This window comes from Convolutriloba macropyga, chromosome 14 (genome assembly GCF_964194025.1).
Source record: "Convolutriloba macropyga chromosome 14, txConMacr16.3, whole genome shotgun sequence".
NCBI lineage: Eukaryota > Metazoa > Xenacoelomorpha > Acoela > Convolutidae > Convolutriloba > Convolutriloba macropyga.
Window position 1 is genome coordinate 17,942,925 of NC_134481.1, and position 26,842 is coordinate 17,969,766.

The 26,842-nt window shown below is 35.1% G+C and overlaps 3 protein-coding genes across 3 annotated transcripts in view; 2 read left to right on the forward strand and 1 right to left on the reverse strand.

Annotated features, from left to right (window-relative positions):
* Nucleotides 1-11,583, reverse strand: part of LOC142353263 (large ribosomal subunit protein mL46-like) — a 222,247-nt gene extending 210,664 nt beyond the window's left edge. Inside the window, exon 1 of the mRNA XM_075405494.1 lies at nucleotides 11,565-11,583. The gene's annotated coding sequence lies outside the window, so the exon portion shown is untranslated. The remainder of the gene's footprint in view (nucleotides 1-11,564) is intronic.
* LOC142353110 (uncharacterized) overlaps nucleotides 1-26,842 on the forward strand; it is a 576,000-nt gene that overhangs the window by 322,129 nt on the left and 227,029 nt on the right. The window lies entirely within an intron of this gene.
* LOC142353409 (host cell factor-like) overlaps nucleotides 20,744-26,842 on the forward strand; it is a 46,892-nt gene continuing 40,793 nt past the window's right edge. Inside the window, exons 1-2 of the mRNA XM_075405641.1 lie at nucleotides 20,744-21,012; nucleotides 21,074-21,175. Coding sequence (XP_075261756.1) covers nucleotides 20,844-21,012; nucleotides 21,074-21,175 — 271 coding nt within the window. The 5' untranslated portion in view covers nucleotides 20,744-20,843. The remainder of the gene's footprint in view (nucleotides 21,013-21,073; nucleotides 21,176-26,842) is intronic.

Below are 26,842 nucleotides of genomic sequence, written 5' to 3' on the forward strand. Positions count from 1 at the left end.
AAATAAAATAAGCGAATAACTCGATATTTCCGATTGCGAAACTAACTTTTTTCCTAGGCAAGCTATAGCAAAAATTCTTTTTGTTCTAGACTCTAAGTTCACACGGGATACTCCATACCGAGTTTGGTTTGATTTGAACAACTCCTTGACCCGATGAAAAAGACCTATTTTTGAAATTAAATATTCGAATTATTCGCAAAATTCCGATTGCAAAACTAACTTTTTTCCTAGGCAAGCTATAGCAACAATTCTTTTTGTTTTACCATCTAGATACCCATGGAAAACTCCATACCGAGTTTGGTTCACTTTGGACAACTCTAAGACCTAATCAAAAAGACCTATTTTTTAAAATTATTTAAAATAAAATAAGCGAATAACTGGATATTTCCGATTGAAATACGAACTTTTTTCCTAGGCAAGCTATAGCAAAAATTCTTTTTGTTCTAGACTCTAGGTACACACGGGATACTTCATACCGAGTTTGGTTTGATTTGAAAAACTCCTTGACCCGATGAAAATTTCTATATTTTTGAAAATATAATAAGCGAATAACTGGATATTTCCGATTGAAATACGAACTTTTTTTCTAGACAAGCTATAGCAAAAACTCTTTTTGTTCTAGACTTTAGGTACACACGGGATACTCCATACCGAGTTTGGTTTGATTTGAACAACTTCTTGACCCGATGAAAATTTCTATATTTTTGAAAATATAATAAGCGAATAACTGGATATTTCCGATTGAAATACGAACTTTTTTTCTAGACAAGCTATAGCAAAAACTCTTTTTGTTCTAGACTTTAGGTACACACGGGATACTCCATACCGAGTTTGGTTTGATTTGAACAACTCCTTGACCCGATGAAAATTTCTATATTTTTGAAAATATAATAAGCGAATAACTGGATATTTCCGATTGAAATACGAACTTTTTTTCTAGACAAGCTATAGCAAAAACTCTTTTTGTTCTAGACTCTAGGTACACACGGGATACTTCATACCGAGTTTGGTTTGATTTGAAAAACTCCTTGACCCGATGAAAATTTCTATATTTTTGAAAATATAATAAGCGAATAACTGGATATTTCCGATTGAAATACGAACTTTTTTTCTAGACAAGCTATAGCAAAAACTCTTTTTGTTCTAGACTCTAGGTACACACGGGATACTTCATACCGAGTTTGGTTTGATTTGAAAAACTCCTTGACCCGATGAAAATTTCTATATTTTTGAAAATATAATAAGCGAATAACTGGATATTTCCGATTGAAATACGAACTTTTTTTCTAGACAAGCTATAGCAAAAACTCTTTTTGTTCTAGACTCTAGGTACACACGGGATACTTCATACCGAGTTTGGTTTGATTTGAAAAACTCCTTGACCCGATGAAAATTTCTATATTTTTGAAAATATAATAAGCGAATAACTGGATATTTCCGATTGAAATACGAACTTTTTTTCTAGACAAGCTATAGCAAAAACTCTTTTTGTTCCAGACTTTAGGTACACACGGGATACTCCATACCGAGTTTGGTTTGATTTGAACAACTCCTTGACCCGATGAAAAAGACCTATTTTTGAAATTAAATATTCGAATTATTCGCAAATTTCCGATTGCAAAACTAACTTTTTTCCTAGGCAAGCTATAGCAAAAACTCTTTTTGTTCTAGACTCTAGGTACACACGGGATACTTCATACCGAGTTTGGTTTGATTTGAAAAACTCCTTGACCCGATGAAAATTTCTATATTTTTGAAAATATAATAAGCGAATAACTGGATATTTCCGATTGAAATACGAACTTTTTTTCTAGACAAGCTATAGCAAAAACTCTTTTTGTTCTAGACTTTAGGTACACACGGGATACTCCATACCGAGTTTGGTTTGATTTGAACAACTCCTTGACCCGATGAAAAAGACCTATTTTTGAAATTAAATATTCGAATTATTCGCAAATTTCCGATTGCAAAACTAACTTTTTTCCTAGGCAAGCTATAGCAAAAACTCTTTTTGTTCTAGACTCTAGGTACACACGGGATACTTCATACCGAGTTTGGTTTGATTTGAAAAACTCCTTGACCCGATGAAAATTTCTATATTTTTGAAAATATAATAAGCGAATAACTGGATATTTCCGATTGAAATACGAACTTTTTTTCTAGACAAGCTATAGCAAAAACTCTTTTTGTTCTAGACTTTAGGTACACACGGGATACTCCATACCGAGTTTGGTTTGATTTGAACAACTCCTTGACCCGATGAAAAAGACCTATTTTTGAAATTAAATATTCGAATTATTCGCAAATTTCCGATTGCAAAACTAACTTTTTTCCTAGGCAAGCTATAGCAAAAATTCTTTTTGTTCTAGATTCTACATACACAGGGAATACTGCATACCAAGTTTGGTTTGATTTGAACAACTCCTTGACCCGATAAAATTTCTATATTTTTGAAAATAAAATAAGCGAATAACTCGATATTTCCGATTGCGAAACTAACTTTTTTCCTAGGCAAGCTATAGCAAAAATTCTTTTTGTTCTAGACTCTAAGTTCACACGGGATACTCCATACCGAGTTTGGTTTGATTTGAACAACTCCTTGACCCGATGAAAAAGACCTATTTTTGAAATTAAATATTCGAATTATTCGCAAAATTCCGATTGCAAAACTAACTTTTTTCCTAGGCAAGCTATAGCAACAATTCTTTTTGTTTTACCATCTAGATACCCATGGAAAACTCCATACCGAGTTTGGTTCACTTTGGACAACTCTAAGACCTAATCAAAAAGACCTATTTTTTAAAATTATTTAAAATAAAATAAGCGAATAACTGGATATTTCCGATTGAAATACGAACTTTTTTCCTAGGCAAGCTATAGCAAAAATTCTTTTTGTTCTAGACTCTAGGTACACACGGGATACTCCATACCCAGTTTGGTTAGATTTGAACAACTCCTTGACCCGATAAAATTTCTATATTTTTGAAAAAAAAATAAGCGAATAACTCGATATTTCCGATTGCAAAACTAACTTTTTTCCTAGGCAAGCTATAGCAACAATTCTTTTTGTTTTACCATCTAGATACCCATGGAAAACTGCATACCGAGTTTGGTTCACTTTGGGCAGCTCTAAGACCTAATCAAAAAGACCTATTTTTTAAAATTATTTAAAATAAAATAAGCGAATAACTGGATATTTCCGATTGAAATACGAACTTTTTTCCTAGGCAAGCTATAGCAAAAATTCTTTTTGTTCTAGACTCTAGGTACACACGGGATACTCCATACCGAGTTTGGTTTGATTTGAACAACTCCTTGACCCGATGAAAAAGACCTATTTTTGAAATTAAATATTCGAATTATTCGCAAATTTCCGATTGCAAAACTAACTTTTTTCCTAGGCAAGCTATAGCAAAAATTCTTTTTGTTCTAGACTCTAGGTACACAGGGGATACTCCATACCCAGTTTGTTTAGATTTGAACAACTCCTTGACCCGATAAAAATTTCTATATTTTTGAAAATATAATAAGCGAATAACTGGATATTTCCGATTGAAATACGAACTTTTTTCTAGACAAGCTATAGCAAAAACTCTTTTTGTTCTAGACTCTAGGTACATACGGGATACTCCATACCGAGTTTGGTTTGATTTGAACAACTCCTTGACCCGATGAAAATTTCTATATTTTTGAAAATATAATAAGCGAATAACTGGATATTTCCGATTGAAATACGAACTTTTTTTCTAGACAAGCTATAGCAAAAACTCTTTTTGTTCTAGACTCTAGGTACACACGGGATACTCCATACCGAGTTTGGTTTGATTTGAACAACTCCTTGACCCGATGAAAAGACCTATTTTTGAAATTAAATATTCGAATTATTCGCAAATTTCCGATTGCAAAACTAACTTTTTTCCTAGGCAAGCTATAGCAAAAACTTTTTTTGTTCTAGACTTTAGGTACACACGGGATACTCCATACCGAGTTTGGTTTGATTTGAACAACTCCTTGACCCGATGAAAAAGACCTATTTTTGAAATTAAATATTCGAAATATTCGCAAATTTCCGATTGCAAAACTAACTTTTTTCCTAGGCAAGCTCTAGCAAAAATTCTTTTTGTTCTAGATTCTACATACACAGGGAATACCGCATACCAAGTTTGGTTTGATTTGAACAACTCCTTGACCCGATAAAATTTCTATATTTTTGAAAATAAAATAAGCGAATAACTCGATATTTCCGATTGCAAAACTAACTTTTTTCCTAGGCAAGCTATAGCAAAAATTCTTTTTGTTCTAGATTCTACATACACAGGGAATACTGCATACCAAGTTTGGTTTGATTTGAACAACTCCTTGACCCGATAAAATTTCTATATTTTTGAAAATAGAAAAAGCGAATAAGTGGATATTTCCGATTGAAATACGAACATATGAGAAAGACGATTTGATAATTTTCCTATAGGCCAGTCTGTTGGTAATCTAGGGTTTCCCCTGCAGACTGGCCTCAAAAATTGAATATAAACATCATAAATCGTAAATCTAGAAAAAGATAAACCGTGGTGAAAGCTGTCATTTAGGGCAAATTTCAATGAATCAAATTCCAAACATCAACAAATTCCAAACATCATCAAATTCCAACTATCAAAACAAACTAACAAATTTCTGATCAAATCTAAAAATTTGGGTGCGGCTTGACAATGGGTTTGTCATTCTTCGCTGGTTTCTTTGAAAATTTAACCATTCTGACCAGTTGTTTGGTTCCATCGCCGTTATAGCAACTCGCTGGTTGCACTCTCTTCTGCTCTTTCTTCTTTTTTGAAAACTCACATACCAGTTCGCGCACTTTTCCAATCTTCACTATCTGCATCCCATTCGTTTTTTCTTCGTTGTTTCGTATAGCCTCCATAGCTCTATGACAATCACCAACAGAAAAAAAATTGATCCACCCGTTATATCGGTACTTTGTCTTGTCGTTTTGCTTATCGTTGGGCCTCAATCTACCCAATTTAACATCCGTTGTTCCCTCGAAAAGATTGAAAATTTTGTCCTGAGCCTCGCCTGGCAAGCAGTTTCCAACATACTTTTGAAACTTGAAAGATAGGGCGTACTTTTCGTCTTTGGGTTTCGGGGGAGTACGCAAGAACTTGCTAGTTGCTTTCTCTTCTTCGCGCTCTTTCATGCGTTTTAACATTAATTGCTTCTTTATGCCTCCAGGGCTTATCACTTCATCACTTCGGGTGGTTTCCTCAAACTTATATTCACGTTCTTCTGCGAATAGAACCTCCATTCTGCTCTGAAACAGGTGTATTTGACTACAAGAACCCATGCTTCTACCCTCACTGCTTCTACTGCGCGCACTAACTGGCTGCGCAACTACCCTCTGGCTGCTCACCTGCTCTTTCGCTGCTCAACTACCCTTAGTTGATGCTAATTTCCTCCACCCCCACTAATCCGAAACTGATAAACTGATGCTATACACAATCTGAACTTCTTATTTCATTTCATGTTTATTTATACCTCCTCTGTTCGGAGTCACCAGTGTACTGTCTTCGCTGTCTTCATACCCCTCTGCTGTCCACCTAATGAGCATGTGAACTGTGGCAAACTGCGGACAGCTTCGAATATTTCACAAGGCGAACGCAGGTGATCTAGGACGAAGGAGGACCAAATTTTAAGTGGTATCAAATATATATCGTTGAAAAGCTCTTGATAAGGCGAGTTCAACTAACTGAACGGAATCTATTTTCGAGGCCGGGAATATCATTAAAAACAGCTATAAAGTTTCTGTTATAAATAGTTGCGTTTCGGCAATTTCATATGTATTAGTCCACGTATAAGCCCGAATTTAAGGACACGTTACCAAAATTGTGAAACTCACAAAAAAGGCTATTTCTCCGAAACTACTGAACAAAAATTGATAAAAATTAGTGTTCTGAACTCAAGATGAACCGGGCTTGGATGCCATATAAAAATATAGCACTTTAACAAGGTTTTCATCTTGACGATTTTAGCCCCAGACACCGGAATTTGGTCAAAATGACTACCCCTTGAAAAAAGTTAAAAATTCCCTTTGAAACTAGTTTTAACATATTGAATATATATATATTCAGAAAGACCGTTAAAAATGCAAGAAAATAAGCTATAGTACGCGTCTTAACTCACAAAAACCTGAAAGTTATTGAAGAAAGAAACTTTGAAAATGACCAAAATTTAGCAAAATTTGCAGCTCTTTGTAGCACTACAGAGGCTTCTTAGGGCACGAAAATGGAGAGAACTACATTATTTTTGTTTTGTATTGTGAGAACCAATAGAAATGCTAAATTTTGGTTATAAAAACTTTGCAAAACATTGCCTGAACAAAAAGTTATTAGTGAAAGATTCTTGAAAAAACCGTAATTTTTGTTGACAAAAGTTACTCTTTTACAGAATATTTGGTTCAAACTGAAAAAAAAGTATTTAATATACATATATTCAAAAAGTACGTTAAAAATGCAAGAAAATGAGATATAAGACACGTCTCAACTCTTTCTAATTGAAAAATTATTGAAGGAAGAGTTTTTAAATATGACCAAAATTTCGAAAAATTTGCATACTACAGAGGCTTTCTACGGGACAAAAATGGAGAGAACTACATTATTTTTGTGTTGCATTGTAAGAACCAATAGAAATGCTAAATTTTGGTTATAAAAACTTTGCAAAAGATTGCCTGAAAAAAAAGTTATTAGTGAAAGATTCTTGAAACAACCGTACTTTTTGTTGATAAAAGTTACTCTTTACAAAATATTACGTTCAAACTAAAAAAAAGTAATTAATATACATATGTATATATATATGTTCAAAAAGAACGTTAAAAATGCAAGAAAATGAGCTATAATACGCGTCTCATCTCTTTCTAATTGAAAAATTATTAGAGGAAGAAATTTTTATAAATGACCAAAATTTTGAAAACTTTGCAGCTGTTATTAGCAATACAGAAGATTCTTACTACAGGAAAATTGTTAAAACTACAACGTTTTTTTTCATCGTGGGATCTATCCAAAAGGCTAAATTTTCTTTATAAAAACTCCAATAAACAAAGCTTACTTAAGAAAATATTGGTGAACGATTTAAGAAAAAGATGACTACTAATTGCCGTTATTCAAAACAATTTGCATCATAAGCTTTTCAATTCTCTTTTTACATTTTTTTTCGTTTCTTATCAAATAAAGTTCTTTTTGATTGATAGTACGTCCTCTCTTCTTAGACTTTTTCTGAAACTTGAGTAGGAGTAATTGAAACAAATTACTTTTTGAAAATTTTTGAAAAAATTTCATTATTTTGATCAATATCAGGGGCTGTTTCTGAAGCATTTTTACATCAAATCGTCAGCAAAAAGATATTTTGTTTTCGAGAAAAACTTGTTTTATATTTGATATAGTCCGATGGCGTTAGTGTCTAAAGAAGAACTACAAAAACCAAAAAGAAGTATTTACTAAAATTTTACAATGTGTCCTTTTTATGATCTGACCATCAACTCGATTTGGAGAAACAATAGAAACTTTATGCAGAATTATCAAAAAGATGCAATTAGTAATATTTTGTCAAAAAAAGTTTGCAATAGTCAAAGATTCATAGCAAAAGGATGCTCAAGACGTTAAAAAATGTTTAAACTTAACAAAACAAATTAGTTAAGTTTTAAAAGTTATTCCGATTTAAAATTTAGTTGATTTGTGTTATATGTCTGATTTGGCGTTGAAACTAGCGTTTTGTGCGTATCAGTTAACAAGGAACACGTATATTGTTGGAAAAAATTTGGAAGCCGAAAATGCTTAAAAACTTGAATGTAGTTCTTGTTTTTTTATTCTTTTTCCGGGATGATTATTCATATATATCAGTTAGGCAGACCACTCTGATTGTTTAAAAAGTTTCATATTTATGGTAGTCTGGGGAATCAATTCGGTTTACTTTAAGCAACTCCTTGACGCGTTTTTTTTTTCATTTTTGAAAGTGAAATTAGGTAAAAATAAAATAAACTTGAATACTTCTTGAGCTTTCATGAAGAAACAGTCATATGTATGAAAAAGCAGTTCACTAAAATAGATACATTGAACAATAAGCATTACGATGATTAAAATAAACTTGAAGAAACGACAAAATTCACATAAAGAACATCTATTTGTGAAGAAGAAGTTAAAAGAATATAAAAAGAAAAAATGATAGTTCATTTTAAATCCATGTAACCATAGATTTTCTTAACATATATTCATTCATTAATTTTTTTTCACAATATATTCAGTAATAAATGTAAAAGAACATTCAGAACCCTTTTTTAAAATGGTAAATGAGGTAAAATATATGAATTCTCCGCATATCTCTAAATACTATTGTAAGTCTGGGTTAACAATTTGGTTCACATTAAACTTGCCCCTTGACCCGATCAAATTTCTCCTAGAAACGTGGCTGAATAGTGGCATTTTTCCTTTGGGATAGTCTGATTGGAGATCATATGACTTAACAACTGTCGGGAAAATGGTCTGGGTTTAGTGGGGGCCATGGTTGCAAAATCGTCTGGACAATGGTCTGGAGGTGGTCAGAAAATCTTTGGAAGATGGTCTGATCAATGGCATTTTTGGTCTGGGGATAGTCTGATCAGAGGTCATCTGACGCGCACAATCGTCTGGGCGATGGTTGCACAATCGTCTGGACAATGGTCTGGAGGTGGTCAGAAAATCTTGGGAAGATGGTCTGATCAATGTCATTTTTCGTCTGGGGATAGTCTGATCAGAGGTCATCTGACGCGCACAATCGTCTGGACAATGGCCTGGGATTCGTCTGGTCCATGGTTGCACAATCGTCTGGACAATCGTCTGGAGGTGGTCAGAAAATCTTTGGAAGATGGTCTGATCAATGGCATTTTTGGTCTGGGGATAGTCTGATCAGAGGTCATCTGACGCGCACAATCGTCTGGGCCATGGTTGCACAATCGTCTGGACAATGGTCTGGAGGTGGTCAGAAAATCTTGGGAAGATGGTCTGATCAATGGCATTTTTCGTCTGGGGATAGTCTGATCAGAGGTCATCTGACGCGCACAATCGTCTGGACAATGGTCTGGGTTTCGTCTGGTCCATGGTTGAACAATCGTCTGGCAATGGTCTGAATTGGGTCTGATCAGAGATCAGTTCCGGATGGGAATGGTATGATCAGAGACCACTTTGAGCGCACATTCAGCGCACACGGTGTTTTGAGCGCACATTAGTCTGATCAGAGGTCATCTTCGTCTGGGATGGTCTGATCAGAGGTTACTTTCGTCTGGCACGGTCTGATCAGAGGTCACTTCCGGATGGCACCTCAACCTGGGCGATATTCCACCTTTAAGCCAATCTTCTTTCTTGATTGCGTTCAATGAAAAATTTATGAAATTAATGTCATGTCAGTCTAGTTCGGCTTCCAATAGAGTTGTTCTCAGTAAATTCTGTGTTCCATCGCAATATTTTAAGAGGATTGTTGTTTCCCAGTCATTGGTTGTGTTGATTGCAATCCGCTAAATTTCCTCAAAGGGTACAGACCATTTGACCTCTCTTGATCACGTGTATGTAGTCTGGTTAAGATTGTAAATTTTCACAAGCTTTCATTCGTAATTTTTTGTTTTGGAGTTGTGGTTATCTTGTTCAATTTGGATTTATGTATAGACCAGCTAGCTGTTCGAGGTTGCGGAGACTCTTTGCATCTTTCATAGTGTATCAGGTGCGGAGACTCTTTGCATCTTTCATAGTGTATCAATTCATTTTTGTTGAGGAGAATGTCACTTTTATCTGTTAATTTTTGCCTGTGATAGCTAAACGGGTAGTATTCAGAATATGTTTTAGAGTAATAGTTCGATCACAGGCTTGCAAAGTTTCCATAGTTTTTGAAAAGTCCCAGTCTCTACTTGTTGGGGGCTCCCGGATATCACTATGTTCTGTTTCACTATGTTTGTATCCACTCGATCGTCTCTCGAGAGAAGCTTGTTTTCTTGCTTTTAATAATTCAGTTAATTGATTTTGGAGCTCCTGCAACGTCGTGAGGATTGTGTCGAATTTTGATATAGTTGTTTTGCTGGAGAAGCCGCAACAGAATGTGTTTGACGATTTTTCCTGCAGTTGGTTGTCCGGTATCTAAATTCAATCTTCCGATCGAGTTTTTCTCAGTAACTTCTGTGTTCCATTGCAATATTATAAGAGTATTGTTGTTTCCAAGTCATTGTTTGTGTTGATTGCGGTCCACTGAATTTCTTCAAGGGGTAGAGAATATTTGACCTCTTTTGATCACGTGTATGCAGTCTGGTTAAGAATGTCGATTTTCTTGTGCATCTGTTCGTAGTTTTTGGTTTTGGAGTTGTTGTAATCTTGTTCAATTCGGGTCTATTTATAGACCAGCTAGTTGTTCGAGGTTGCGGAAACTCTTTGCATCTTTTATAGTGAAAAATTTCATTTTAATTGAGGAGAATATTACCTTTATCTGTTATTTTTTGTCTGGGCTGCCTATACGGGTAGTATTCAGAATGTCTTTTGATGTAAAATTTCGATCAAGGGCTTGCAAAATTTCCATATTTTTGAAAAGTCCCAGTCTCTACTTGTTGGGGGCTCCCGGATATCACTATGTTTTGTTTCAATATGTTTGTATCCACTCGACCGTTTCTCCGAGAAGCTTGTTTTTTTGCTTTTAAAAATTCAGTTAATTGATTTTGGAGCTCATCCAACGATATAGTTGTTTTGCTGTAGAAACCGCAACAAAATGGATTTGACTGTTTTTTCTGCAGTTGTTTGTTCGGTATCCAAACTTCAGGCTTCCGACTGAGTTGTTCTCAGTAATTTCTGTGTTCCATTGCAATATTATAAGAGGATTGTTGTATCCCAAACAATGGTTGTGTTGATTGCGATCCGCAGAATTTCTTCAAGGGGTAGAGAATATTTCACCTCTCTTGCTCACATGTGTAGTCTGGTTAAGATTGTCGATTTTCACGTGCTTCCTTTCGTAGTTTTTGTTTTGGAGTTGTGGTTATCTTGTTCAATCTGGGTTTATGTATAGGCCAGCTAGCTGTTCGAGGTTGCGGAGACCCTTTGCATCTTTTAGAGTGTACCATTTCATTTTAATTGAGGAGAATGTCGCTTTTATCTGATTTCTTTTGTCTGGGCTACCTAAACGGTTAGTATTCAGAAGGTCTTTTGAAGTAGTAGTGCGATCAAAAGCTTTCAAAATTTCCATAATTTTTGAAAAATCCCAGTCTCTACTTGTTGGGTGCTCCCGGATATCAATATGTTTTGTTTCACTATGTTTGTATCTACTCGAACGTTTCTCGGAGAAGCTTGTTTGCTTGCTTTTAATAATTCAATTAATTGATTTTGAAGCTCTTGCAAGGTCGTGAAGATTGTGTCGAATTTTGATATAGTTGAGTTGCTGCAGAAACTGCAACAGAATGGATTTGTCTGTTATTTCTGCAGTTGGTTGTCTGGTATCCAAAGTTCATCCTATACGCCACAGCCACGCGAGTTTTCGACGAACTGGGATTTTTCTTCCTTCTGTGCCATAAGAACAAATTTTATTTAATAAGTTTATCACAAAAATTAGGCTCATTTTTAGGCCTAACCAGGCCTGATATTTAGATTATTCAGATGCAACATGCACGTTAGTCGTTGAAGTTTTCGAATTTTTCCCAGTTTTTCCCTGCTTTTTTCCTGTGAAGTAACGAAGTAAATATTTTCAGCAATTCGTTAATAAAATATACTCCCGGTGGTTGAAAAGATTAAAAAGCTGCCATGCGATACTCAAGAGTTGTTACTAGATTTATACCACAGTGGTAATAGTAGTAAACTCGTTGACATTATTTTTGACATCCCGAAAGTTTCAGTCATATCAATTTGGGAGTCCCTGTTCGCGCTGATAACTGCTCTTTTCTTATATCCGGCGTGCTTTGTAATCAGATGAAATCAGCTTAAATCATTGCAAGTAGCTTTACGGGTCTCACTTTAACAGACGGTTACGGTTAAAGATCTTTCAGGCTGATGTAATTGATAAAATGACAGTCAACACGCCCAGAAGCCTAAAAAGGAGAAGGGTTGCGAACGCAACCGGCCCTTAACCTCAACCGTGTCATAAACATAGAGCTGTTGCAATTAAAGACCTTATGATTGTTTTTGGCGGTGAAAACGAAGGAGTAGTCGATGAATTACACGTTTACAACACTGGTATGTTTTTTGTAACTATTCTATGTAGTGTTTCATCTAAATTTCTCTTCCTGTTATATTTTCGAACCAATCGTTTGTTCCTGCAGTCAGAGGGGAGATTCAACCGTGTTGTGCCTCATATGGTTTTGTCCTTGAAGGCACTCGTCTGTTTATTTTTGGAGGTAAGATGAGCGAGATATTTTTGATTCTGCGGTTAGATTGCTATCATAGTTATTTCAGAGGCTTAGTCAGTGTTTGCTTTTCAGTGTTTTTGTGAAATAATTCTTTTGAGCACCCATGATAATTCAGTCCAGTGGCACCTTTTTTCAACGCATAATAAAATCCTAAATCCTTCTAATTTAAGTGGCATCATGGCATTGCAACTTTTCTGTTAGTGACTCTTCTTTGCTATTACGCGACATATCAGTACGTGAACAAGGCGCGTATTATTGTTATTATTAATATTATTATTATTATTACTATTATTATTATTATTATTATTATTTTTATTAATATTATTATTATTATTATTATTAAAATTTTTATTTCGTGAATGTGCTACTTGGAGAAAAAAATCTAAAACGCCTATAACGCCTGAACGCAATTATAATCCAGGATTGGCACGGCAATTTGCACAGACAAATGTAAGTTTCAAAATCAAATGAAACTAATTCAAAAACAAATAATCCGGTGTGTTTTTTTGGATCGTGTGAATTGTAAATGAAAGTATAAATGATATTATACTACGCTGGTGTGAGACTGAGTAGCACAGAATATCGCAAAATGAGTCGTAGAAGTTAAAGTCAAAAATTTTTCTTTCTGAGAGGAAGAAGCTCTTTCGACTAGCGGTTTCGCAAAACTCAATTTGAGGCATTTTTTAGAGCACTTGATTGCAACTTTGTTGAACGATATGCTATTAATTGCTAAAAAAACAGTAACAAAACATCCACATCTTTTCCGTTTGTGACCCCCAGCTTAATCGGTGCAATTTATTTGCTCCCCCCCCCCCCCCCCGACACGCATGCAATATTTTAACATAATGATTTACTAGGTAATGACACTTGCACCGTAAATGAGGGTGCATAACTTACTGGGAGGGGCACAAACGGAAAAGATCCATAAGTCCTACAAAACGCGATGGACGATCAAATAAAAATTTGCTGAGGAAAACTCGAACAGAAAAGGCTAGAATTAAATTTCTGTTTAAAAATTGCCGACTAGTGACCTGTTTGAAAAATTTTTTAAGCGTCTCTGAAACGATTGGACTAAAAAACCAAATTAACAAACTAAGTTGGAAATTCGTGGACATAAGATTTTGAGAGGACAAAAACTGCACGTGGCAACAATTACGATTGTCACAACTGCAGAAATCAATGGATTCTTTTTTGATTTTAACGACTGGGACTTATCACTCACTCCTGTCAGCCTCAACGATAGCTGACGTAAATTCAAAAAAACAACAATATGAAAAATCACAACACAGTCTGCTATCACTTTAAGGATAATAAAACCCAAGCATTGTCATTTAATTTTAAACAAAAATCAGCTCCTCAGTTGAAGATCAGAAAGAACAAACAGTAGAAAAAACTGCAGAAAATTACTACATAGGAAATAGAAGTAAAGCCATCAAGACAAAAGCTAGTAGCAACAAAAAAATAAACGACTGATGTTAAATATGCAACTGATGATGTATTCATCATTGAGTTCGACCAACATCTAGTTCAAATGTTTTCTATGAAGATGTTTTAAAATGTCAATAAATTGTCAATAACTAGGGTTTTTGATTGTTAAGTTTTGACTTATCAGTTTCTTTGGTCTTATTCGTCGAATATTTGCCAATTATGAACGAATGATTTCAAACAAAACAAACTTTCCATTCAATGTGAACGTCGGAAGAAAAAGTTTGAGGTTGTTTAAACAAAGGATTAAAGTTTTTTAAAGAAAAATACAAAACTGAAATACTGAAGTTCTATGTCTCTTATTTACTTCAGGAGGTTGGTTTCTGTAATTTGAAGATTCAACCAATTTGAGGAACAACTGTAGGAAGTGCGTTACAAAGTCAAACAAGCATATTGCGAGAAGGCAGCTGCAAGGTTGGCGACGATATTATTTTTGTTTTTTTTCTCAGATTTTTATCCTGCTCTTGTTATAAGTTCCCCATAGTTGAGCAATTTGGCTAGCATAGCCTAAGTAACCTTTTATCAACTGGGGGACTTGATTTTTACCACTATTTTGCAACAATTTAGACAAAAAAATCTTAAAAGGACATCTGTAGAATAGAATTGGACTGCAAGTCGAAATGAAAACTTTTGATCAGCTCAAACATCAAGAGTATTCAAGTCTAAAGTTTCGAACTGAAAAACTAAAAACATTTTTCCTTCTTTGCAGCAAGTTTTTTTCCTGTTATGTTTTCGAATTCCCTTTAAAGAACCAGTTCTGTTATTCAATGCCTTATCAACACATAGGAAACTGAGTTAGGATTACAAATTATAGCATCAAATTTTTTTGAAAAATCTCGATCGGTACATGTTGGGGGCACCAGGATATCACTATGTTTTGCTCAATATGACGTTGCAGTTTCTCGGCTGATTTTGTTCCTGCAAGGATGTTTCCATAGGAATTTTTGTTCATAGATTGATCAGATTTCCACATGATCAATTTTAAGAAATGCTTGTTTTCTCCGATCATTTTCCTGAGGTCTTTGATTGTTGATTGAGTTAATTGGCAATTTTTCTGTTAATTCAGTTACATGATTTTTTAACTTTTGTAACGTCGTGAGGATTGTGTTGAATGTTGATATAGTTGTTTTGCTGCAGAAACCGCAACAGAATGGATTTGTTTTCGTTTTCTGCGGTTGGTTGTCAGGTGTAAATTGTTGAGTCCATACACCGTAACCACGCAAGCATTTGACGAACGAGGATTTTTCTCTCTTCTGTGCCAAAAGACCGGAGACTATTTAATAGTTTTATCGCAACAATTATGCACGTTACAAAATGCACGTCAGTTGTTGAAGTTTTTGAATTTTTCCCGGTTTTTTCCCCGCCTGTTTTCTTTGATGTAACGAAGTCAACATTTTTAGCAATTCTATATTAATTTATACCCTCTTAGTGCAAAAGCTTCCATGCGGTACTCAAGAGTTGTTACTAGATATATACTACAGTGGTAATTGTAAACTCGTTCATCCTATTTTTGACAACCGGAAAATTATAAACAAGTCAATGTTCGTACTGAAGGCTGCTTTTTTAATATCCAGCGTGATTTGCAATCGGATGAAATTAGCTCACGTAATTGCAAGTAGCATACGCTTCACAGGTCTTACCTTAACAGACGGTTACGTTTAAAGTTTTTTCAAGCTGATGTATATGCTAAAATGAATTGGAATTGTAGTTATACATGATAATATACTACGCCGGTGTGAGACTGATTAGCACAGACTAATGCAACAGGAGTCGTAAAAGTTTTTCGTCAAAAGATTTTTTTTTGTTCTGAGAGGAAGAAGCTCTGCCGACAATCAATTTCGAACAACTCAATTGGAGGCAATTTTTGTAGAGCACTTGATTACAACGTTTGTTGAGCGATATACTATTAATTGTCAATTTAATCAACATTCACAAAACATCCGGATCATTTCCATTTGTGCCCCTAGCTTAGTGGGTGCATATTATTTGCACCCCCACCGGACGCTCGTGCCAATTTCTTGCAAAATGATTTACTACGTAACGCGTACTCCTTAAATGGGGGTGCATAACGTACGGGGCGCTCAAATATCTAAACATCCTACCAAAACAAGGTGGACGATCAAAAAGAAATTTGTTGAGTAAAACTCAAAAACAAAAATGCTAGAAATGAATTTCTGTGTAAAATTTGCCGACTAGTGACCGAATTGGACAATTATCTAAGTGTTTTCAAAACGATTGGACTAGAAACGAATTATCAAATTAATATGGAAATTCGTGGAAAAAAAACATTTTTTGAAGACAATGCCTGTGAGTTGCAACTCTATTGCGATTGCCAAAACTGCAGAATTCGAGTGATATTTTTTTCATTTTAACAACTGGGACTATCACTCGCTCTCGTCACCTTCAACGATAGTTGACGTGAAATCTCTAGCACAACAATATGAAAACGTCAAAGAATGACAACACAGTCTGCTATTATTTAAAAGATTATGAACCCCAAGCATTGTCAATTAATTTTAATCATAAATCATCTCCTCAGTTGAAGATGGGAAAAACTGCAATAAATACAGAGTGAAATAAAAGTTAAATTATCAAGTTAAAAAAGCTAGATGCAACAAACAAAATAATTGACCGATTTTTTGTAAGTTTTTCGCAAAGGTAGAATATGCAACTGATGAAGTATTTACCAATAGGTTTTTCTAACATCTACTTCGAATGTTCTCTCAAAATTTGTTTTAGAATATCGATAAACCATCAAAAGGTAGAATTTTTGGTAGTGAAGTTTTGACTTATCAATTTGTTTTGTCTTGTTCTATGAACAATTGCTAACTATGAACAATTGAAATCAAACAAAAAACATTCCAATAAAAGTTAACGTCTAAATAAAAAATTTGAAGTTGTGAGACAAAAAAAAACAAAACTGAAATACTTAGGTTCCGTGTGTGTTTTTTTTTACTTCAGGAGGGTGGTTTCTGTAATTTGAAGATTCAACCCATTTTTTAAAACTGGAGGAAGTGTCTTATAAAGTCAAACAAGCTTAATTTGAGAAGTCAGCTGCATTGTTGGCGACAAAGCTATTCTGTTTTATTTCAATTTTTTTGCTGTTCTGGTTATAACTTTCCCCTATATGAGGAATTTGGCTGGGATAAACGATGTAAACCTGAATTAACTGGCGGACTTTATTTTGAATTGTATTTTGCATCAATTTAAACAAAAAATTCTAACCATTTAAAGGATTTCTGTAAAATATAATTTTACTGTTAGTCAAAATCAAACCTTTTGATTAGCTCAAACATCAATAGAAATTAAGTCTGAAGCTACGAACTCATAAACAAAAAGCAGTTTTGCATTCTTGGCAGCAAGCGTTTTTTTTCCTGTTATGTTTTCGAACGTCTTGTAAAGAAACAGTTCTATTATTCAATGGGCTGATTGTAATTCATTGAATCATTTTGAGGAGTAGAGACAATTTGGTCTCTCTTGATCACGCGTTGTAGTCTGGTTGAGATTGTCGCTTTTCATGTGCTTCCAATCGTAATATTTGATTTTCTAGTTGTTGTTATCTTGTTAAATCTGAGTTTGTGTATATGCCAGCTAGCTTTTTGAGGTTACAGAGAGTCTTTGCATTTTTTGTAAGGATCATTTCAATTTAATTGAGGAGAGTGTCAACATTATCAATTTATTTTTGTCTGGACCGCCTACAGGGGTAGTATTCAGAATGTCGCTTGATATGGTTGTTCGGTCAATTTTCTACTTTTTTTTGAAAAGTCTCGGTTGGTACTTGTTTGGAGGCTCCCGGATATCACTATGTGTTGTTCAATGTTACTTTGCAGTTTCTGCTTTGTTTTTATTTCTGTAAGGTTGTTTGCGTAATATTATTTGTTCATAGATTGATCAGATTCCCACTCGATCGTTTCTCGGAGATCCTTTTTTTCTCCGACTATTTTGTTGACGTCCATGTTTGTTGACTGAGTTTTTTGACGATCTTTTATTAATTCAGTTAATTGATTTTGTAGCTTTTTTAACGTCGTGAGGATCGGGTCGAATTTTGATACTTTTGGTTTGGTGCAGAGACCGCAACAAAATGGATTTGATTGTAGTTTTTTGCAGTGGGTCGTCTGAAGTGCAAACTTGAGTCTATACGTCACAGCCACTCAAGCATTCGACAAGCTGCAATTTTTTTTTCTTCTGGGCCGTAACACCGGAGACTCTTTATTAATTTTATCACAACAATTAGGCTTATTATTAGGCCTAATAAGGCCTGATATTTATATTATTCAGATGCAACATGCACGTTAACCGTTGAAGTTTTCGAATTTTTTGTGAAAATTTTTCGGGGATAAAACTGGGGAAAACTCTGTTTTTTCACATGTAACGAAGCCAACATTTTTAATATTTCGTTATCAAATTATACTCACCTTATTTGAAAGTTTTCATGCAATACTCAAGAGTTGTTACTAGATTTATATTACAATGGTAATTGTAGTAAATTATACTCACCTTAGTTGAAAAACTTCCATAGGATACTCAAGAATTGTTACTAGATTTTTATTACATTGGTAATTGTAGTAAACTCGTTGGTCTTATGTTTGATATCCCGAAGGTTTTGACATCCCGAAGGTTTTTTCTGACAAGTCAATTTGAGTGTTCCTGTTTGTACTGAAAACTGCTCTTTTTTATGTCCAGCGAGATTTGTAATCGGATCAAATTAGCTTAGGTAATTGCAAGTGGCATACGCTTTACTGGTCTTACTTTAACAGACGGTTACCTTTAAAGATTTTTCAGGCTGATATAGATGCTAAAATGAATTGTTACTGTAGTCATAGTTGATAAGACACTACGCCGGTGTGACACTGAGTAGCAAAGAATATTGCAACAGGAGTCGTAAAAATTCTTCGTGAAAAGATTTTGTTTAATCTGAGAGGAAGAAAGTCTGCCGACTATCAGTTTTGCGAAGCTCTATTTTTATGCAATTTCTGTAGAGCACTTGATTGCAACTTTTGTTGAACGCTTTTAATTGCAAGAAAAAACAACATTTACAACACATCCATATCTTTTCCACGTTTGCCCCCCAGCTTAGTGGGTGCATATTATTTGCACACTCCCTACGCACGTGCAATCTTTTTGCATAATGATTTGCTACGTAACGCGTACTCCGTAAATGGGGGTTGGATAACGTACGGGGGGCCACAAACGGAAAAGATTCAAACATCCTACCAAAACAAGATGGACGATCAAATGAAATTCTGTTGAGGAAAACTCAAAAAAGTCTAGTGATGAATTTCTGTTTAAAACTTGCCAACTAGTTACCAAATTGGAAAACAATTTAAGCGTTGCTGAAACGTTTGGAACAGGAAAACCGAACTATCAAATCAATGTGGAAACTCGTGGAAAAAATATTATGTACGTTGCAATTTTATTGCGATTGCCGCATCTGCAGAAATCAATGGATGATTTTCTGATTTTAACAACTGGGACGTACCATTCACTCCCGTCAGCCCCAGCGATAGTTGACGTAACCTGTCTAAGACAGAAAAATAAAAACGATAAAAAAATCACAACACAGTCTGCTATCAGTTTAAAGATGATAAACTACAAGCATTGTCAATCAATTTTAAACATAAATCAGCTCCTCAGTTGAATATCAGAAAAAATAATCAGTAGAAAAACATTTGAAAAAAAGTATATAGTGAAACAAATGTAGAGCCACCAGGTTAAAAACACTAAAGGCAACAAACAAGTAAATGATTGATTTTTTGTACGCTTTTTCGACATGTAGAATATGCAACTGATAAAGTATTAACCAATTAGTTAGATTAACATCTAATTCAGATATTTTCGCGAAATATAAATCATCAACAATTAGAGTTTTTGATTGTGAAATTTTTACTTATCATTTTTATTGTCTTGTTTTTCGAACAACTGCTAATTGTGAACAATTGAGTTCAAACAAGAGCAACTTTCCATTCAATGTTAACGTCTGAAGAAAATGTTTGCAATTGTTTGAATGAATGTCCTGTAAAGAAACAGCTCTGTTATTCAATGTGCTGACTGTGATTCATTGAATCGTTTCGAGTAGAGACAATTTGATCTCTCGTGATCACGCGTTTGAAGTCTGGTTGAGATTGTCGCTTTTCATGTGCTCCCATTCGTAGTTTTTGTTTTTCGAGTTGTTATCTTGTTAAATCTGAGTTTGTGTATATGCCAGCAGGCTTTTCGAGATTTTAGACTTTCTTTGCGTTTTTTTTATAACGGATCATTACAATTTAATTGAGAAGAGTGTCAATTTCATCAATTTATTTTTGTCTGGGCCGCCTACACGGGTAGTATTCAGAATGTCTCTTGGAATTATTGCTCGGTCAATAGCCTGGTCAATAATAGAATGGATTTGACTGTTTTTGCTGCAGTTGGTTGTCCGGTATCGAAACTTGAGTCCATACGCCACAGCCACGCCGGCATTCGAAAAACTGGGATTTTCGTTTCTTTTGTGCCATAAGACCGGAGAGTATTTAATAAGTTTATCATAACAATTAGGCTAATTATTAGCCTAATTAGGCATGATATTTAGAATATTCAGATGCCACATGCACGATAGCAGTTGAATTGTTCGAATTTTTCCTGGTCTTTTTTCCGCCGCATTTTTTCTGCGATGCTTAGAAGTCAAGATTTTCAGCAATTCTTTATTAATATATTTCCCCTTAGGTGAAAAGCTTACATGAGATATTCAAGAGTTGTTTCTGGTTTAATAACACAGTGGTAATTGTAGTAAACTAGTTGACATTATTTTTGACATCCGGGAGGTTTTACTCAAGTCGATTTGTGTGTCCCTCTTCGTGCTTGCTAACTTTTTTTTTATTTCCTGCGTGATTTGTAATCGGATTAAATTAGCTTATGTACTTGCAAGTAGCAAACGCTTTACTGGCCTTACTTTAAAAGCCTGTTACGTTTAAAGATTTTTCAGGCTGATGTAAATGCTAAAATGACAGTTGACACGCCCAGAAGCTTAAAATGGAGAAGGGTTGCGAGTGCGACCGGCCCTCAACCTCGACCGCGTCATGGACATAGAGCTGTTGCAATTAAAGAACTTATGATTGTTTTTGGCGGTGGAAACGAAGGAATAGTCGATGAATTACACGTTTATAACACTGGTATATTTTTTTTGTAACTACGCTGTTTAATGCCATATCTAAAGTTCTCTTCCTGTTATAGTTTCGAACCAATGGTTTGTTCCTGCAGTCAGAGGGGAGATTCCACCGGGTTGTGCAGCATATGGTTTTGTCGTGGAAGGCACTCGTCTGATTATTTTCGGAGGTAAGATGAGCCAGGCATTTTTGATTCTGCCGATAGATTGCAGTCATAGTTATTTCTGAAGCTTAGTGTTTGCCTTTCCGTGTTTTTGTGAATCAAGTCTCGTGAACACCCGTGATATTTTAGTCCGGCGGCACCATTTTTCCACGCAAAATAAAAACCTAAATCCTTCTAATTTAAGTGGCATTTGATCTTTTCCGGTATTGACTCGGGTCTTTCCCATTATAGACCCCCAGCTTATAGGTTAGATAACCTATAGCCCTCCCCCCATTATTGTAAATATACCATAATGGGGGGGGGGGGGCTATAATGGGAAAGACCCATTGACTCTTCCTTACTATTACGCGACAAACCGTACGTGAATATGGCACGTATGTTTAGTATTATTTTTATTACTTCGTGGATGTGTCACTGGGGAAATATGCCCCGCAATTATAATCTAGGATTAGCACGGCAATTTGCACAGACAAATGTAAGTTTCAAAAACAAATGACACTGGTTCAAAAACAAGTAGTCCGGTGTATCATTTTTTTGGGATCGTGTGAATTGTAACTGTAAGTATAGATGATATACTACGCTGGTGTGAGACTGAGTAGCACAGAATATTTAAGCGTTTTTGAAACAATTGGACTAAAAAAACCGAATTATCAAATCAATGTGAGAACTGCAGAAATCAATGGATATTTAAAAAAAATTAACGACTGGGGCCTATCACTCACTCCTGTCAGCCTCAACGATAGTTGACGTAAATTCTCTAACACAACAATATGAAAAAACTTATTAAATAGTGTCTTTTCAAAATTTGAATGAATGGCCTTGTACTGGAGACTTCCAATGGGAAGGTTTTAGAGACAAGCTTTGTATGTAACGAATGAGGTATCATATATTCAAACCTGCACCCACAAGCCACCTACTTATAGCCGATTCGCAAGCTCGGGAATTAGAATTTGGGAACTTCAATATCCTCTCTCTCCCTGGTGGACAAATCCAACACTTCTACAAATTTATTCCAGCTAGAGATAAATACACATTGTTCTATATAACGGATCTGACGATTCGGAAGCTGACATAAAAGAAATTGCAAAAGATCTTGTTGAGTTAGAAAATAAATTTACAACTTGCGAAAAAAGTATTTGTCATCGGAATACCCCCGCGTTGTGAAAATTTTGCAAGAGCTCAATCCTTAAACGATTTACTCAAACAAAAGACGGACGTCAGCTGGAAATTTCGTAGCTCCAACCACTATCTCAAAAGCAAAAGGTGTCGAAAAGTCAGAGACGAAGTGCACTTGAACGAAAACGGAATCAACAATCTAAAAAATTTGCTCAAAGATAACATCCTTTACAAATTGTACGACCCAGAGTTACGACGAAAAGGTAACGAACGAACGATTGAGTGCCACAGTTCCGGATTTTGCCATTGTGGTTCCTTCAGTGTATAGTCAAAGTGTTTGTTTTCCCTTTTCTTTCTCTGCTCGCAGTGACCTTCCGGCTCCATGGAGACAAAGAAAACTTTTTTGTGTTTGTTTTGCTTGCAGTGACCTTCTCGCAGGGATACTTTGCTCGCAGTGACCTTCAGGTTACACAGAGACAAAGACTAAATTTTCGAGGCATTATTTGAAAGCGAAATCGTTTCAATAATGACAAAAACCAATGAAAATACGCCAGTCCCTAAAAGTAAAAACAGCAAAGCAAACGAACAAAAAACACGAAACAGTGGTGCAACTTACTCTAGCAAAATCAAAAAACACAAATTTTGTTGCGTTCACTGTCATAAAACTTTGTGCCTAAAACCAGAGTACTGGTATCGATAAAAGTTGTATCGACGTCCTAATCAAATATGAGAAAAACTTACTCCACATTTGTAATGAATGCGTGGGGAAAAAGGCAACACGACTCTAAAAATGGAATCAACTGATAATACAGCTCTGAATGACAAACTTGAACTCCACGAAAAAATCTCAAACTGCGTACAGTATAGAGCAAACTAACATATCTCTGGATAACATGCAAAAGGAGATCAAAAGTCTCAAAAACCCAAATGAATCTTACGCAAGTGTTGTTGGAGCAAACAACGCCGGAAAAGTAGTGTACAAACCGCAGACTTTCAATCAAAAAAACTCTCGAAATTAGAATTAGGGGTATTAATGAGTCAAAATCCAAGGAGGCTGCTGACAGAATGCAAGAGGACCTCTGCCATGTAGAGCAAATATTAGAGCACCTAAACATCAAGGACAGAAAAATTACCAAACTTGTGAGACTTGGAAAATACAATTCTAAAAACAAAAGAGAAAGAGTAATCCTTATTCATAAAGAGAGCAAACTTAGTAGAGATCGTATCCTGAAATCAGTCAGCCGCTTGAAAGACTCTAAGTACAACGATAGATCAATTTGTACAACGATAGATCAATTTATATCAGTCCTGAATTGCTACCCGAGGACGCAAAAAAAGAAAACAAAGCTTTAATGAAAAGGCGAGAACTGATCACTAGCGGAATAGATTCAAATTTGCTACGTATTCGGCATCTTAAACTCGAGAAGAAAGAAGGCGACATTTGGGTTATCATTCCAAACGTCAATGAAGAAAGTCAAACGAGTAAAGAATGACTACATAGAAGCTCTGAAGTACTCACCGTCAATGGTCGAAGCCTGCTAGATCTAAACAGACGAACAAGTTTCGCTAATAGTCTTTCAACGTGCGACTATGGTATTGTGTGCATAACAGAAACATGGTTAACTGCTGAGGTAACCAACGAAGCACTATTTGTACCCTCTTATTTTATATATCGAAAAGACAGGAAAATCACTGACTTCAAAATTAAACATGGGGGAGTTCTAATTGCTGTAAAATCCCTTAAACACGAAAATGTGGATATTCCTTTAATCCATGATGACTTTCTTGTTGTTAAGATCAACCTTCCAATGTTTTCTCTTATAATTTGTTGCATATACAATGCGCCTGTGCAAAGCAACTACCGGTGGGCAGTAAATGATTTCCTAAACCTTCTTGAAAAAATATAAAAACTCTATTGTGGACACCAATTCCTTAGTTGTGCTTACAGGTGACATCAATTTTACAGAAACTTCTTGGGCGAATATGTCTTCAACAAAAGAATACAAACAATTAATTTTAGATCAATTATAGAAAAATAATCTCAAATGTAGCTCCAAGTCAACTAGATGTTTTTATGCAACAATCCAGAAATAGTTCTGCTCCGACCATTTTCCAATTTGCACTCAAATAAACCTCTTACTTGATGCGCCATTAATTCAAGCGAGTGACAAGTTTGCCTATAATAATACTGACTGGAAAGAGTTTAATTACAACCTTACAAGTGATCCCTTCACTCCGTGTTGCTACAGTAATGTCGATTTTCTTCTGGAACAATTCTACACATGGCTATGCAACAAAATAAGAGAAAATATACAGCTTGTCACAAAACATCGGGCAAGTTTACAACCATGGATCTCAAATGGAACATCCCATATGATAATTAAGTTAAACACAAAAAGCGAGTTGAAAAATCTAATCTCAGCTTCAAACTGAAGATTAAAAAATTAGAAGTAGAGTTTCGTAAAGCGGTTGATAATGCTCTCTCAGTATATGAAGCTGAAATTTTTGAGAGCCGACAATTCAGCAAAATACAAAAATATCTTTCATCAATTCGCAAAAATCCACAAGTACTTCCTATAATGTTTTGGAAGGGTATGGAGCTAACCACAGATAAACAAAAAGCTGAGAGCTTCAACTTCTTCTTTGCGAGCGTCTTTAATCAAAAAAACAGAAATACCAACAACATGCTCAAAACAAAATCTCAATTTCATCAAAGTTGATTCCACAAAAGTCAAAAACCTGCTCAAAGATCTTAATATCCACAAGTCTACTGGACCAGACGGAATTAGAAATATACTGCTGAGAAATTGTAGTAGTTCAATCACAAATTCAGTCACATTCATGTTCCAAACAATAATGAATAAGGGAACCTATCCTACATATTGGAAAGTAAGCCAAATAGGTTCCATTTTCAAAGACGGTAATAAATCAGATCTAACTTGCTACCGACCCATAAGTCTTTTAAACTGCATGTCCAGGGTACTCGAGAAAATTATTTTTGATGAAATATACGAAATAGTAAGACACAAACTCTGTGAAAACCAATTTGGTTTCAGGAAAAATTGATCGGCAACTTTGCAGTTACTATTATTTCTCGACACAATGTACAAAAAGTTTGATAATCAAGCGATCAAAGACCTAAGCATCTTATATCTCGAATTTGCAAAAGCCTTTGACACTGTACCAGATAATTTTCTGATACAAAAGCTGTATAACATTGGCGTTGTAGGGAAGTTAATTCAATTGATATCGTTGTATCTAACGAATCGCAAACAATATGTGAAAAGCAATTCCTTAGTTGTGCTTACAGGTGACATCAATTTTACAGAAACTTCTTGGGCGAATATGTCTTCAACAAAAGAATACAAACAATTAATTTTAGATCAATTATAGAAAAATAATCTCAAATGTAGCTCCAAGTCAACTAGATGTTTTTATGCAACAATCCAGAAATAGTTCTGCTCCGACCATTTTCCAATTTGCACTCAAATAAACCTCTTACTTGATGCACCATTAATTCAAGCGAGTGACAAGTTTGCCTATAATAATACTGACTGGAAAGAGTTTAATTACAACCTTACAAGTGATCCCTTCACTCCGTGTTGCTACAGTAATGTCGATTTTCTTCTGGAACAATTCTACACATGGCTATGCAACAAAATAAGAGAAAATATACAGCTTGTCACAAAACATCGGGCAAGTTTACAACCATGGATCTCAAATGGAACATCCCATATGATAATTAAGTTAAACACAAAAAGCGAGTTGAAAAATCTAATCTCAGCTTCAAACTGAAGATTAAAAAATTAGAAGTAGAGTTTCGTAAAGCGGTTGATAATGCTCTCTCAGTATATGAAGCTGAAATTTTTGAGAGCCGACAATTCAGCAAAATACAAAAATATCTTTCATCAATTCGCAAAAATCCACAAGTACTTCCTATAATGTTTTGGAAGGGTATGGAGCTAACCACAGATAAACAAAAAGCTGAGAGCTTCAACTTCTTCTTTGCGAGCGTCTTTAATCAAAAAAACAGAAATACCAACAACATGCTCAAAACAAAATCTCAATTTCATCAAAGTTGATTCCACAAAAGTCAAAAACCTGCTCAAAGATCTTAATATCCACAAGTCTACTGGACCAGACGGAATTAGAAATATACTGCTGAGAAATTGTAGTAGTTCAATCACAAATTCAGTCACATTCTTGTTCCAAACAATAATGAATAAGGGAACCTATCCTACATATTGGAAAGTAAGCCAAATAGGTTCCATTTTCAAAGACGGTAATAAATCAGATCTAACTTGCTACCGACCCATAAGTCTTTTAAACTGCATGTCCAGGGTACTCGAGAAAATTATTTTTGATGAAATATACGAAATAGTAAGACACAAACTCTGTGAAAACCAATTTGGTTTCAGGAAAAATTGATCGGCAACTTTGCAGTTACTATTATTTCTCGACACAATGTACAAAAAGTTTGATAATCAAGCGATCAAAGACCTAAGCATCTTATATCTCGAATTTGCAAAAGCCTTTGACACTGTACCAGATAATTTT